At 35.4% G+C, this 16,499-nt stretch overlaps 1 protein-coding gene across 1 annotated transcript; it reads left to right on the top strand.

Moving 5' to 3' along the window:
- Positions 1–11,639: 11,639 nt before the first annotated feature.
- Positions 11,640–12,812, top strand: LOC149018169 (putative F-box protein At5g62060). Its single transcript, XM_089153857.1, has one exon. The coding sequence runs from the start codon at positions 11,640–11,642 to the stop codon at positions 12,810–12,812; it is 1,173 nt and encodes a 390-aa protein (XP_089009983.1).
- The last annotated feature ends 3,687 nt before the right edge of the window (positions 12,813–16,499 follow it).

Here is a 16,499-nt window from a genome sequence, read left to right as displayed (position 1 = left end):
TCTTCTTCTTCTTCTTCTTCTTCCAACTGCTAGAGAGTGGAATGTGGTAATCACACACAGTATAGAATATAGATATTGGGCCCTCCATGTTAGAGTATTTGTAAGCAGGTGGACAACTTTGGTATATGAAAAGAACTCTGAAACGATGCACCAACTTATATATTATACCAAAATTAAGAACTATGAAACGATGCACCAAATTATATATTGATTCCCTGTAAGCATCATTTTTCTAGCCTTTAGGTTAGTTACACCCGAGTTGATCAGTTGGCCACCAAACCATTGACTGAGACAATATATTCCTCTTAGTTACATAACTCTCTCACTAATTCAGTGAATCACTTGAGCGTGATATATTTCGGTGCCATGAAGCTAGACCAGTGAGCTATTATGCTTTCTTAAAGGTGCATGGCTACTTCCAAGTTTACCTCCTAGTTGTCATTTGCTCGATCACTTCTTTTTTCTACTAAGTGATTGCTTTAGGGACCTTAGCGTACGATCTGGGATGTTTTCCTCTCGACTTTGGATCTTAGCCATGCATCGCACTTGTGGTTAGATTTGCTCTCCTTACCATCGCCTCCCTGGAGGTGGCAAAGGTGAAGAAAAACATCTAGGTATCAACAACACTAAAACTTAGAAATTGCCCCCTTTCCTTATTGGGTGAAGGCTAACAAGAATAGTTGGGACAAAAAAAAATATATCTCGTTTGTACTCTAGATACTCATATAAACATCAAAGACTGCCGAAGTGGCTAATTCCTCGGAATAAGACCATCGAGGACAAAGAAATTGTTGAATTCTCTCATTTAGTACCTAGACTCTGTTGTTGAGAAGAAATTAAAACAAAGAAACTGTTGGCAAGTGGCTAGATGTTATTCAAAAAAGCACAATTTGAATCAAGAATCCTTTTCTCATTGGCCATGGAAATTTTGAATGATAAACAATCACAAAGAGAAACCAAGATTGTGCAAAGAGAGGAGAGATACACTTATTCCCAGTGGACATTTGTCAAGTTTGCAAGCACATGTCAACCATTTGTAGCTATTCCTGAACTCTGTTAGTGCAAAAACCTTCACCGCTAAGTTTGCCATTTTTGGATAGTGTTTATTAGATTATTATTGCCTTGTCTAATGAAATAAAGGGTTAAAAAAGCCCAAATCAATTACATATAGAGAGCTTGGTCAATATGATCTACTGAAGAAATTCTGTATACCTTGAGGGGATTACATTGAGATAATGAGTATGAATACTCCAATGTTGTTCACAACGCAATGTCAAGATTTGCAACAATATTTGGTTCACGATTTATGAAAATAATGATTTCGATTTATTTCTTGAACATATGGATATCTAAATACCGGATAAAACATCCAATTTTGTATTCAATGCTTAGGAATCCGTGTTAATTCCTAATTTCAACCACCATTTGATATGGTCGACATAGTCATCAAATACAATCAAAAGCTTGGATCGATAGCATATGCCTACACAAATAGCTTGGCAAATATCAAGAATACTATGTCTTAAAGGGGATTCTATGCACAAAACCATGGATACACGTTTCTAAGCTTGCCATTGTTACATAGTGTTTATTAGATTATTGCCTTGTCTAATGAAATATAAAAATTTTAAAAATTTTAAAAAAAGCTAAAAACTATTACATATATATAGTAATTACTTAATATAATTACTAAAAATTATGTATATTCTTAGATTACATTGAGATGATACGCATCAATATCCAAAGATTCAAAAAATAATATCAAGATTTGAACTACATTTGGTTACGATTAAAAAATAATAATTTCTATTTTTTTTCTTGGATATATCTGAATGGATATCTAAATACCGGATAAAACATCTAATTTTGTATTCAATGCTTAGGAATCCGTGTTAATTCCTAATTTCAGCCACCATTTGATATGGTCGACATAGTCATCAAATACTATCAAAAGCTTGGATCGATGAATTTGTTAAACATTTGGAAATATGAGATTATATGATTAAAGGGCAATCTTTAACATGGATTCATTTTCTTCTTTTCATAGAGTTGAAAGGTTGAAACCAAGGATTAGCATTACAAATTGTAATTTATTTTCAAATGTTTTTGAGAAATTTCCTTTTTTGCTTTTTCTTTCCCCCTTATTCGGATTCAATTTGTTGACATTATGCATATTAGATAATTTAAATTACAAATGGCTTTAGGAGTTGTGTTTTACTGATCAAGTTCGAAAGATTAACAAATGTAACTTTCCCTTATTCTTTAATTAGTTTACAATATTCTCCCTTTCTGTCCAAAAATCAAATTTCATGTGGAAAAACCTAGGGTTTTATCAACAAGTAAAACTTAAGTTCTATCTGACTTGCCACTTGATAAATTTCTAAACCAATCGAATGGTTCACTTCATTGTTTTTAGACTTGTGATTTATCTATGCCAGCTTATATGCACTTCGGCTACATCTTCAGGGCATAGTTTTATACTATTTAAATATACAAAATGGATTTCATTTTTATTACCACTCACTGTTGTGTCATCATATTGTTCTATTACCATCTTAATATTTTTCGGGTGCTAAACTTTTTGATTAGCCAAATGCCCATGGAGCAGTGTACTACAAGTGGTAATGTCATAATACTAAGTGACTCGAGGCAGAATCCATCTGAACCGTCTGATGAAGAATAGAATGACAATGGAGCATGAAACACATGAAAAATGGACAGAAAGGGAAAGGAGTGCAAAATACCAAGTCTAGATCACTTCTTGTTGGGGACCACTATCGTCTGCTCCCCTGAAGCATTTTTCCCTCAAATTTCATGTGAGGCCTACCCGCCCATGTAGAGCCTATTGGGGATCCCACCTCTGAATTATTTTGTTATATCTAGATATGAGCTCATACAAAGTTTGTGGTGAAAATGTATGAAGAGAGCAAATAATGTTCCCTTGAAGACTCCAAAATACCTCAAGAGGTTGGCTCAATTGGCAAAGACCCAATGCTTATGAGGTATGAGGTCAAGAGTTCGAACTTTCTCGAAACCAAAGGCAAAGTCCTAATATATATTTAAATAATTATAAAACTATGTCATAATAGATGTTACCATTAGATGTATTGAATTAAATTTGAACCGAATCTTATGATTTTGATTTATCCCACCAAATTTAATGGTAGGATTTCTAGAACCATTAAAGCAATAAACAACCGTCAGCCACCACCTTCTCTTTAAATAATTATAAAACTATGTCAATTTTTTTTTTTTTTAAATAAAAGTGCAAAAGATAAGCAACCGAGCACTTCACATGTTAAAAATACCTAGGGTCTTATCTTCCCATAAAATAAAAAAAAATCTGATCTATACATGGTTTGCATGACAAAAAATTACCAAATAGCTGTTTATTTTTATTGCCATTCATATCTCTCTTTCCCTTTCATCTTGTTTGTTATTTACACTCCTCCTCAAAAAAAAATTTAATAATCTTATTTTCAATTATTTAAACATATTCCCTTCATTTTTTTAAGAAGGTGTTTTATTCTCTCCGCTTGTTCTTTTGCTCATCATAATCTTTTGGGTTCTTATCTGTAAGTAGAGATCCAGTAAATCCCACGCAGATTCAACTCAACTTTCTTGAGTTTATATATTATTTTATGTATTACTTAACCAGTTAACCCTCGCCTTTCACTATTTTTACATCTATTTTTACATTACTTTATCAGAGAAAAAAAAAGAAGCCCATATTGAAGTTTCACTTTACAAATGAATCTAAATTAAGAATGGGTTTTTCTTCTTTGAGTGACTGAAAGCAAAACCCAAATCACCTAAATCACCCCTGTGGTCCTGAATGATGAAACACTGATTCCAGAGATCCAGAATATGGACCACATTGAAGCCCATGATGCTTTCTTTTGTTTTGCAGGGATGGACGTTTCCAATGGCTGCAAGCCTGCAACTTTGCATGAGATATGTACTGTGATTTCTGTATTTAACTTCTCTCTGGTTACATGTAAACATTAATCAACGAATGGATTTCCAGAGTTGGGTTTGGGGGACCATTCTTCTCTCTCTCTCTCTCTCTCTCTCTCTCTTATTACATGGGTCACATTTCAGATATGTTATGGGGGCCAGCAATGAGAAAACCCCATGATATACTATATTGATGGTCCCCCAATTGCACGATTTTCCTCATAAATGCTACAATCTATTGTTTATAGTGATTCAACTGGCCAGACCGGTTCAGACCGGTTCAATCAACTACCATGGAAGTTGTGTTGGAATGGATACTGGAATCAATTGAAACATTTTACTTCTTTTCCATTCTTCTTAATTTTCTGCAACAAAAGTATCTTCAACACTATCTCTTTGGCCGGTTGGACCTTCTGGTTGGCTTCACAATTTGGGTTTGTATTGAAATCTTGACATCTTTTGCAGCTTAGCATTTGACTTTGTTTTAATTGTTTTATGAAATCTTAGATGCCGACCAACCAATGAAAGTAAAATGGAACCAAAGGAAGAACATGAAGGATCAAGAAGACTAGTCATAAGTCAACTAACGATTTACATCCACAAATTTTAATTCAAACGTGGTATAAAAGCTAAGTTGACTTCTTCTTTTTTCTAGTGAAATTAGATAGAAACCACATATAATTTAAAGTATCCCATGATACAATGTAATGCTAAGTGATTCGTATCTATATTAGATACAACTGATACATAGTAATCGATGGATTTAGACTAAAATGGATTTTTTTTTTACATCAACACTTAGAATATAAAGAATGGTGAAATGGTCAATGTACATTAACATCTATGGAATACTGAAGACTGTTTGAAATGAAGGAGATAATGGTATACAGTATTCAATATGTAATTTATTATAATACAAGTACGCATTAGTACTTGAAGACCTTGGTTATTCTTTAACAACTCACCTTCACCTTTTCCTTTATGGAGGGAGAAAATAAAGAATGTGATGAAGTGTGAACTTTGCAAGTAGGTGATAAGCATGGAGAGATACTCTCTTATGATCGTTCTGGGAATCAATTCAAAAAACTAAAAGCTTTGGATACTTTGCTATAGCATTGATGAAGGATTTAGAAACAAGTTCTAATGACACATGCAAAAACACTTTTAGACTTTGGGACACAAATTTCAAACCCTTTTCTTCTTCTGCTTTGAAGATATTCTTGGCAACTTTGGAATTCTATTGTTCTTTTTGCATTCCCTTTTTAAGAGTTATTCTCAAAAACCCTCATAGCCTTGAGGATCACATCACATGTATACAAATTTCAATGAAACCTTTCCTTCTTCACTTTTCTGGAGCTGAGAGGCACGAGTGTGGACTGAGAACCACCTTTTTTTCTTTTCTTTTCTTCTCTTCTCTTCTCTTCTCTTCTTAAGACTTCCCCTCGGGTCCAAAGCAAGTCTTCTTACTGTTTGAGATTCGAGCTCTAGAGAGAGTGCTGTGACTCACTTCCACCTCAATTTAATTTTTAACTGTTCACTGTTTCTCTTTATTTATTTACTTATTTTTAAACTTCTGCAAGCCCAAGGCTGATAAGCATATATGACCATGTACAGTTGTTTTAAAGCATTCTCTCTCTCTCTCTCTCTCTCTCTCTCTCTGTGTTTCTTTCTTGTATGGTTCCAATGTAACACTTCTCTTTTCCTCTTATTCTTGTTTGGTTTCAATTCTGCCTTTAATGAAAGATAGAAAGACACCCAGTTGGCAAAATTGTCAATACCACTCTCTTGTTCTTAATTTGAAGCTCAAGCTCACACATGGACAGAGAGAGAGAGAGAGGGTTTCTTCAAGAGTGCAATTCTGGGGAGGGACCAATGGCTTGGAAAATTCTTTATCAATGGAACCTTTGTCCGTACTGCACGTGAGACTTGGTCAAAGGAACACATTACAAGAACAATTTTCAATCTAATATTGATCTCTATTCAATTCTCCTTCTGAGTAGTTAAAAAAGGTTGGTACGTAGTTGTTCTTCACCCAGAAAAATTGAAGTTGTTGTAGTTGTTAGCTTATCCTACAGTTTTGTCTCCCTATATTAACTGTTTATAAAAGGAAACTAGAGATTCCTCTCTCTGTTTATTCATCCTTTTGTCTTACACTTAAAAAAAGTCTTAGACACACAGAAAAGGAAGATCCTCAAAAGTCGGTTGGTCCCATCACATTCCTTTCCCTACCTTTTATGTTTGTAAACTAAAATAAGATAACTGGGATCTTAGGCACACTCTTCTAATTCCTTTTTCTGGGTAGCAAAGCCCAAAGGGTAATGACTAATGAGTTGAGACTTGAGATTAGCTAAAGTCTTCAAATACAGGTTTTAATTCAAATTAAAAATAATTAACAACTTTACATGTTCATCTCACTTTGGAAGAAAATATAATCCACTTTTCTTTTTGCCAAATCTAATGGACTTTCACATGTTTAAAAGTTGAGAATCATATACTTTGGTTAATTAAGAGTTGCTTGCTTGTGTTTAAAACCCAACTGGACCAACCAGGAAGCAATCCCCACCATTCCAAACAGGTTTAAGCTCATAACAGATGGGTTTCAAAGAACTATAATGCATGTGGATTCATGTGGTGTAAGGAAGATGGAGAAGGTGTTCAACTAAAGAACTATTAAGTTGTTAATTGTGATTTGATTACTCTCCCAAAACCCAGGAGGATCTCTAATTGGAACGGTCATCAGACCGGGTCAAGCCGGTCGGTTCGGGCCGGGCCCAATGGAATATCATTGAGTGCACAAGCCTCTAATGGTATCCAAGAAGACCATTGGAGGAGTGATTGCTTACCTCGAGTTTGCTGGTCAAAGCATGATTTAATTTGACCAAAAGGCATAGACCAGTAGAGAAGCCAGAGATCCTAAACATTGTATTCTGGTTTGTCTCACAGTGTCTGGGAACCTTTTGTATTTCCTTCTTGATGCATGAGTGTGTCTCTTTGTTTTTTGAAAACTTGGGTCTTGTGATAATGATGATTTTGCAGCATTGGGGTGGGGATTTTGGGATTCAATATTTTCAATCTTGTCTTGGTTTCATAGCAAAAGACACAGACATGGATGGTGACAAGCAATTAATTTAACACAATTGACGAGAATTTTGGTATCATTAGATGGTGATTAGTGAATAATCAATGAAGAATGAAACAAAAGTAATTCATTTCACATCAAAGATATTCCTAGATTATGGTCTTATTACTCAACTCAGAATTGAATACAAATTCATATGGAGACAAATCATATCCCTCTTCAAATCACACTTTTTTTCAAATTTTTGCGAAGTATTTTTGTTTGCTGATAATTAATTTTAGAGAAAATTTTAGGAATATCTCAAGACGATTGATAGAAAGTATAAACACTCCAAAACTATACTAAATAGTACTATCCATGGAAAAAGAAAGAGATGAAATTACTTATAAAGTCACAAGAGATCAATGGTAATATAGAAACCATGAAATTATATAACCAATATTTTATGAAATTTACTGATAGAATGTACCATTGTGTAAATTTAAGTGATACTTTGACTGGTCGTTGCCCATTTGACATAGTTTTAAAAAGTCCGTACTTTTTGTCAATTAACGTGGGTGTTCTCGAAAATCTTTGATAACTTAAAATATCTATCGTAACTGATTAATTCGTAAAAGCATTGAAGAACATAGGGATATATATACAGTTACTATAAACTGGATGGAGTACCGGTTACCTTGAGAGCCTGAGGGGGGAAGGATAGCTTGGAGACAAAATAGAATTGGTAAAACTGACAAAATTAAAGAGGTCTTCAAAGCTGTACTCCTTGTTAGCTATGATTGCATTTGAGATGGTGACCGGGCAGGAGGTAGTGGGCCTTTGATGTGCTCAAAAATTTTGTCACTATCTCCAATTCTGGGCTACTAACTCATGGGTCAGAAGGGTAGGCCCAATTATGAATTTATTTTACTGAGCTGTCCACCTGGCTAATAGCCATACCTAAATGGTAATTGGGCCAGGGACATATACAAGCACTGCTACCAGAGTCCACAGAGAGAGAGAGAGAGAAGCCCTCATAACAGGACCACTTGAATTCATTTTGGCATGGCAAACCTGAATGTTACTTAATTTCTCAATTTCCCAAGAAGAATGACAAGTTGAGAGAAAAGAAGCCGGCCTTGTGAGCAGCAATGGTTGGTGGACCACAATTATAGTATTGAGGTCGAGGTATCAAAACAGTCTCTCAGCAAAAATTGTAAGGATAAGACTGTAGGAAACTATCCCCCGGACTTTACTTCTACGCATGCCTTTGAGACTGAGTTCAAATAATATGGAAGGGGCTTTAGGTAAACAATACAGGACTAAGAAGAACTCTCTCAATCTTTACACTTCCTTGGAGCCTCACTGTCATAAAATATCAGCCAGCTTCACTTCAATAGTAATACAAAATATGCCAATGGGATTAACTTGTGGTACCTAGTCCCACCCAACAGGAGAAACCTCAGTCTCAAAGCAAGAATAGTGGAAAATTGCTTGGATGCTGCGTAATTAATGCACATCACCTGCAGCGAATGGTCAAGATTGAGCATTCACAGCATAGTTAATGCGCAATACTGAAGTTGAGCCCAGAATAGTGTTGATTACCAGGAACGGAATCTAGAGCAAAAACTTATTGGTGTATATGCTAATACACACAATGACATTTAAGCCCACCTGCCTTTGGGAGAAGAATGACCTATTGGCAACAGAAATTTGCCTAAGCTTCAGCATGCTGCTCCTGCCAAGATCAGCAGATTGGTAGTATTGTTAAACTACTGAGATATATATAGGCCTAATCCAAGATGGAGTTTATATATGGAGTATGCTGAGACTGGCATCAAAACTACATCTTGGCCTGAAACTGTTCACAAGATACCAAGAAAAATAATTTAGATAGATGATGCAAGTTATATATGACCTTCATAGGTGCATGTTCCATATAAACATGAGAAAATGAAAAGGAAAGGAAAGTAAAAAGAAACTGAAGTGACTAAACAACAGCTTTCAGTAAAGGGTATACATGCAGGAGCTAGCCAAAAAATCGGTTTGTATAGACAAACAGAAGCACAATGAAAATTATAACAGGAGTACCCAAAACTGCACAAGTAATACAACAATTCCTAAAGGAACAAGCAGGAAGCTGGAGTAGATGCATGGCAATCCTATAAAATGACATACGGATACAAAGCTGCATACGTGCATACCATGGTAATTATGTCAGCAATCATAATGTAAGTATTGCTTGATTTATTAAATAAAGGTGATTAAAGATGTATAAGGACGAAGGAACAAAACATAACGAGTCTGTCAATGGTGGGTTAGTTGAGAGGTTAAAAGCTCAGACTCCCGTGGGGAGGTCTTCGGTATGCACCCATCCGGCAGCATTTCGTTCATAACGAGTTATACATTTATGTAATGAAATAGTAATTGAGGTTGACAAAAAATCAATATTATGGATAACCAATTTGGTTTTAAGCTAGGAAGATCTACTGCAGAAGTTATTGTCTTCTTAAGAGACAGAGTGGAAAGATTTAGATAATTAAGGGATTTAGAGAATTAAGGGACGATCTTCATATGATCTTAATTCTCACAGAAAAAAAAGTATTATGGTATAGAGTGTTTAACAATTTTGATTCTAATAAGAGAAAATTTTAGGGCCTATTTGGTTACATGAATCTAAAGATTTCAAGTCAGTCTCTAGATTCATGAATGCTAGATTTACACTCGTTTGGTTGTGAAAATCTCTAGATTCCATAGATTCATCTTTTTACACTAAAAACATGAATCTGTAGATTTATGGGTATGTGATGAAATCCAGAGATTCCATCCCTACAATAAAAATGCTAAACATTTGCGCATTCACAAAAATCACTGATGGATCCATAGATTTCATTCCACATCTTCGGTTAACCAAACAATTAATTTTATAAATTATGACTCCATAGATTTGAAATCTCTAGACTCATGTAACCAAACAGGCCCTTAAGAGAATCAGCAAGAAGCTGTGTGAGAAGCAAACACTTTTAACAGCAATAGGAAATAACATCAACTAGATTAAATGACGACAATGAAATTGGCACTTTCATGTCAAAAACAATTGATTCAACTATAAATGACATCTACAACTAGTGAATTGGTATGGGTTAGATCTCTTCTTCAAGAATTAAGATTTGACAGTTTTAGTCAACCTATGAAGTTCTTCTGTGATAATCAAGCAACTACTCACGTTGCTTCCAACCCAGTACTTCATAAAAGAACTAAATACATCAAAATTGATTGTCATTTTATTCGTGAGGAATTCCAAGATGGAACTATTGTAACTCCATATATAAATAAGAAGTGAAGAGCAAATTTTTTTCACAAAAGCTTTATCCGAGGGAACATTCCAAAAATTATTGTCCAAGTTGACCTCAAATGTCATCTTCGATTTGAGGGGAAGTGTTATCGGATATTAGTTTTTCAATACAACATGAAGACTAAGAGTCCTAAGCATTGTAAAGATCCCATTCTTTGTAGAACTACATTCCTTGTAAAATATCAAACATTACCCCACCATCTCTATTTAAAGATAATAAAAGTTCACCTTAGAACATAGTTGATTGGAATTTCACCGTGGACGTAGACTTCACATTGAAGATCGAACCACTTTAAAATCGTGTATTTATTCTAAACAATTATGATGGGGGTGGTAAAGGGGTTGGATATTTGGGCAATGGAAGGTAGATTGGTGTGGTGGTGGGTTGTTACTGGGGGTGGGTGGAGGGAGGAGCAGAGGATCAGGTGGTAGTGACATTTGCTTCATTTTCAGTAGAGATTACCGGAAAATAGTTAAGAAGCACTAGGAATACACCATGCACACGGCGGAGAGAAGTTACACCACGCACACGACAGAGGAGATAAGAGTCAATGGATACAAAAGGGGGGGGGCTGCCACGACAATCCTTTTTTTTTTTTTTTTTTTTGGCTAATAATGAGTGAGTTGAAATTCTATGCAATGTGTTTACCAAAAAAAATAAAATCTATGCAATGTAAAATACATTTGTTCCCTATTTTATTATTATAATATATATTATAAGAAAAATCATAAAATTCTGTTACCTTTCACGTATTGGTTGCAAGATATAAAGGTCTATTTATAAATATCTATTCACAAGAACTTGGAAACAAATACTAACTTTTCAAGTTCTGAAGACTTTAAATAAAATTCAAATTTATGGGTGGGTATAAATAAAATTCAAATTTAATTTAAATTGGATAACTGTTGAATTACTTAAATGCCACATGGCACAATCCTAGGAATGAATTGTAAGAAAAGGAATTACAGAGGATGTGAATCCTTTCGAGTTCGGGTACAATCTGTAACCTTCAACCGTTATCTCGGTTGTTAAGTTTCTCACTGATTTAAAATGAGTTGAAATTCTTAATTTAATTATTATTGTAATGAGTTTGAGTTTATATGGAGTCTATACTCATCAGACCCTGCCGAAGGTTATCTTTAACATACCCAGAGCCTTTAGAGTTTTATGAAGATGAAGAAACCTTTTACCCGTCCCAATACGATACAGATATATATATATTAATAATGCAGGAAGAACCAAAAACAAACACTACCCCATAATTAAACATGGCTACAAACCAACGCAGTAGCTATCTCCCTCAAGAACTAGTTAGGGAAGTTCTTGCCAGATTGCCGGTGAAATCTCTGGTGAGGTTCAGGTCTGTACGCAAGGAGTGGTTCACCCTGATCGGCGATCCTGAGTTTGCAAAATCTCAACTCCAACTATCCCTGCCTGCAGCTGGAATCGGAATCGTCTATTCAAAAGCAGAAGCAAATGGCATTGTTTTCTTTGTCAATGCAGATACAGAAAGAGGATTTGAGAGAATCAATTTCGATGTAGGAGAAATTGTTCGGGATTATACCGTGATCCCTATAGACTCCTCCAATGGTCTCCTCCTCTTACAAAATAGAAGGCCAATTCTAGAGAGAGAGAGACATTACTACGTCTGTAACCCCATCACCCAATGGTATTTGAAGCTTCCTCCATTCCTCCTTAAGAACAATGCTTTTTATTGTTGTCCACCCTCATTCACTTACGACAGTTTGAATCAGAAATATAAGGTTGTGATCATCTTGGATTCACCATCCCGAAGAAACGAACGAGAAATGTCACACAAGTGTACGGTGTTAACATTACTGGGAAACAAAGACAATAGTAGTAGTAGTAGTAGTAGTAGTAGATTATCCCAATGGATCGAGAGAGAATTGGATATTCCTTTCACATTTCAGACCATAGACCCCGGAGTACACTCAATCAATGGAGCAATATATTGGATGATACAAAGACGACCAGAGACGAAACCTTGCATCTTACAAATGGTCCTTGCAACTGAAGAATTCAGTTTAATCGATAGCCCAGGAAAATCAATCCTATCCAGAAGGTTACGTAGTTACAGTCTACACCAGATGAAGGGTTCTCTATGTCTAGCGATGTCTGAATTTTCCAATCAGCTGGACTTGTGGGTTTTGAATGATGCTGTGAAGCAAGCATGGAGTAAGGAATTCAGTATCAATCCTCAATTAATCATAGATAGCTTTGGACTTACTAAAATTATCTTTTGCAGGCCATTTTTTTTTACAGAGAATCCTAGACCTGTGATAACCTTCACTGCTCTTCAAAATGAATTCTTTCTATTGTATGATCTGGTTACCGGGCAGTTTATGCTGGAAGGGAAGAATATTGGGACGTTTCTTAGTGGTCATCGGGTTCCTCATGTCAACAGCTTAATCAGTTTTTAATTTGTTTTTGGATACCCTTAACTTCATTCTAGTCTAAATTTGCTTCTCGAACTTCATCTGTACTTTGAGTTCAGCTTACTGACATATGAGATATATATATCATTATGCTTTTTTGTTTTATAAGATTCCATAATGGCTTCTGCTACTTGGTTGCTTTCATTATTCTTAGATGCTTTCATTATTATGAACTCTATTTAATGCAGTATTTGTAACCAGGACTAAGCAGTACCTATATCCCCTCACCACTTCTTTAGCACATCCAATCTAAATCAATCACATCTCTGTAATAGAGCATTCAAAGGTTTCCACTGTATATGATGATGCCTTCTTATTTTTAAATGAGGAAAAAAAAAAACATTTACGTCTAACACAAAGTCCATAATGCATTACCCTTAGCCGTTTAAGGTCTAATTGCTAAATTGTAAGCTAAGTAACATGTTTTGAAATTTGTTCTAATCAAATTGAACATAACCTACATGATCATTCCATCTTGCGACCAATCTACTTAAATCTTTTGCAATCAGTCCAAACATTGATGACCAGAGCTCCAGTATCTTTTGCTCTCCATATTCAGATCTGATGCTCGTCACAGTGAGAAGATTGGACTTGCCTGTAATCCCCTCTCAGCCAATTGTTGAGAAAAGAAACTCAATACCAATAGAACCTCCATCAATGTATCCTAAAGTCCTCCAGCATCCTCATAAGACTGCAAATTGCACCTGTGAAAGACTATTTGCACCTGAATTTAATAGATCACATCTCAAATATCCCTATTGCAAGAAATGAAACTCCATTACCAACAGAACCTCCATGCGTTACCAAATCTTGAGTTCAAACCCATGCCTCCTTCCACTCCACCAAAAATTTTCAGGTGACTTGAAAAACAAGAATTCTTCATCTCTGTCAGTGGATCAAGATAAATCATGCATCACTTGGTCCGTTCATGTTTAGCCAAATCTTTTGTGGCAGTTGATCAATTTGTATGAGCAGATAATGATCAACTGCACTAGCTAATGAAGGCACAAGTGGTTCAGATTTTTATTTATTTATTTATTTTGAAGCTGAAGAATTTATATATAGGATGGGGGATATTACTAATATACCTCTGCCAAATGGGTTCGAACCCAAGACCTTCCTGTGGGAGGTTGGGCTTCTTAACCGCTCTACTCTCTACTAACTGAAAGAATAATGAGGACTTGCAACTGAGATTTTCTATATCAATGGTTTTGATGAATTAAGGATCAGTGATTACTTAAGTTGAATCAATTCCTTCATTCAGTTGATACCTCTGCCACTACCTCCAAAAACCTTCCCGATTGACAGAACGTCCCGCTACTGACACTTGAAAAAGCAGCTTTCAAGGTCTCATCTCTTCGGTGAATCACTAGGATGAGCTATCGACAAAAGCGAAGGCCAAGCAAGAGTCCTCCGTACATACGTGCTTTGCCGGCCTTCACAAGGTTCTCCAATTTACAGTTGAATCCTGTACCCTTTCCTCCCCCATATTCATCTAGTGAATTGGAAGTGATCATAGAAGCAGCTACTGTGCATTACTTTTGGGACATCTAGTGTCAACAATTGTCACAAGAATGTGAGGTAAGTGATTATCATTGATGATTAAGTTACATCGGTATAGCATTTACAAACATCAGTATCTCTGCTAATGCTTCATGACTAGTCTATGACCTTCAGTATATCATGAGTTCATGCTTTCTATTTCTTCCCCAGTTGATTATGGTGGTGCTATCAGTACTGGTGAAGTTGTGTACAAGTTATCCGACTGATAGATGGCTTAATAATATATATGTCTCAAATAACAGCATTAGAATCATAGTCTATGCTGATTGTGTCTATTCTTATTATATATTGCAATGGGTCATGGAACCTCTTAGGTTTTAATTAGACGCACTTTATTTGGGTGAAGATTAGACCCACTTGGTTTACAAGAATTTTGATTCAGTAGCTCCAAACACCAAAGATGTGTACCAACCTTTTTCGGTTCCAGATTTTTGACTAATTTTGGTCTGTATTGATTTGAAACAGATGATGAACAATCCATGTCTAATTCTGGGTTTATTCAACCAAGAGAACTTAGATGACTAGAAAGAACTGGAAATAACCTCAACCGTTATCTCAGTTGTTACAAACTTACACTAGATAAGTTTTGACTATTTTAAAATGATTCGATGTTTTTAATTTAATTTTTGTTTTAAGTTTGAGTTGCTCTCTGGAGTTTATACCCAACGAACTCTGCCGAAGGCTATCGTTAACTAGGGGAGAGGGAGAGAGATCCGTAGGGTTAGTAAGGTGAAATTTGAGGAGACTCGAAGTCTTGCCCATCAAGAAACCATCTGATTTACCTTCACGTACGTGTAGGAACCAACTCAGCCAAGTTTTTTTTTATTTTCATAAAATTTATTTACAAGAGTTTGGATTCAAACTGTAACCTCAACCGTAATCTCAGTTGTTACACTAACTTAAGTTTTGAGTAATTTTAAATGATTTGAAAATTTTACTTTAATTTTTGTATTGAGTTTGAGTTGACGTGGAGTGTATATTCAAGAGAGTCTCTTGAAGGTTATCCTTAAGAAAGCAGTGCAGTAGACTGTGAGTTCAGATCATCTTACAGCTCTATAACCAAAAAATACAATGGGACCTACAGGAATAGGTGATGAAGTTTTTTTTTTTTTAGTTTTATTATTTTTTATTCGTGAGCCCTACATAATTTGTGGTTATAAAGCCGTTGAAGGAGCGTAGAGTGGTCCTTGTTAGGAGAGATGATCCACATTCGTGGAATATATAGTGTCATTTGTAATAAATGTCATCTTATATTTATATACCTTGACAATTTTTAAGAAATATTGTCTTTTGATGTACATGTAGCAACATTTAATGAAAATGACGGTATAGGTACGACAATTAGACATGCCAAATAGTAGCATTTATACGAAAATGACCTTGAATATATAGTTGCACATCTCCAAGTTTTCACCTAGCAGTGGGCTTTCTAGAATAGGGCCCATGACAAAATGGGTCTTCCGGATCAAGGCCTATGACCCACAACCCAAGTCCCAAGTCATCTAGATACCATGGCAGGGTCACAACAAGATTTAGGCTAAGTTTGCATCTCACAGGGTTTGAACCTTAACCCAAATTAATATTACATAGGTCCTTATTATATATAAACGATATAATCAGTTCCTCTCAACCCGATATAAGACTAAATAAAACCATAGGATAAAAGAAACGATTAAAATATATATTTATATAAAATAATATTAATTAAGTTTTAAACATATTTACAACAACTAGTGGCAATTTATATGAAAAAGTTGTAGTAATTATTAAATATATGAGAGAGAATAATGTATCGTATTAAACATACATGCATGACATGATTTTCCCCCAAAAAAAGCATCACAAAAGTAAGTTGGGGACAATTTAGCTAGCACCAAGCAGCCGTTGGGTCTGATCAACGCCAAACCCACAGCCCACGAATAGAATTTAGAGGTAAAGCATGATTCAACGGCCCATCTGGAGCAACATATGTTCCATTCATGAACGCCTGAAGAGCTGTCTAGAGATTTTATTTTTATTTTTTTCTAAAATATTATTAATCTTATATTAACATATCCCTGGTAATTACACATAGAAAATGAGGTGGGACAAATCATCAAAACCTAAAAA

The sequence above is a fragment of the Hakea prostrata genome, chromosome 4 (genome assembly GCF_041222555.1).
Source record: "Hakea prostrata isolate BN-2017 chromosome 4, UWA_Hpros_2, whole genome shotgun sequence".
In the NCBI taxonomy this organism is placed as follows: Eukaryota; Viridiplantae; Streptophyta; class Magnoliopsida; order Proteales; family Proteaceae; genus Hakea; species Hakea prostrata.
This window is presented reverse-complemented; position numbering and strand designations above follow the sequence as displayed.

What these genes read in the sequence shown, in the direction of transcription:
- LOC149018169 (XM_089153857.1), top strand. Translation starts at nt 11,640, where the DNA reads ATGGCTACAAACCAACGCAGTAGCTATCTCCCTCAAGAACTAGTTAGG.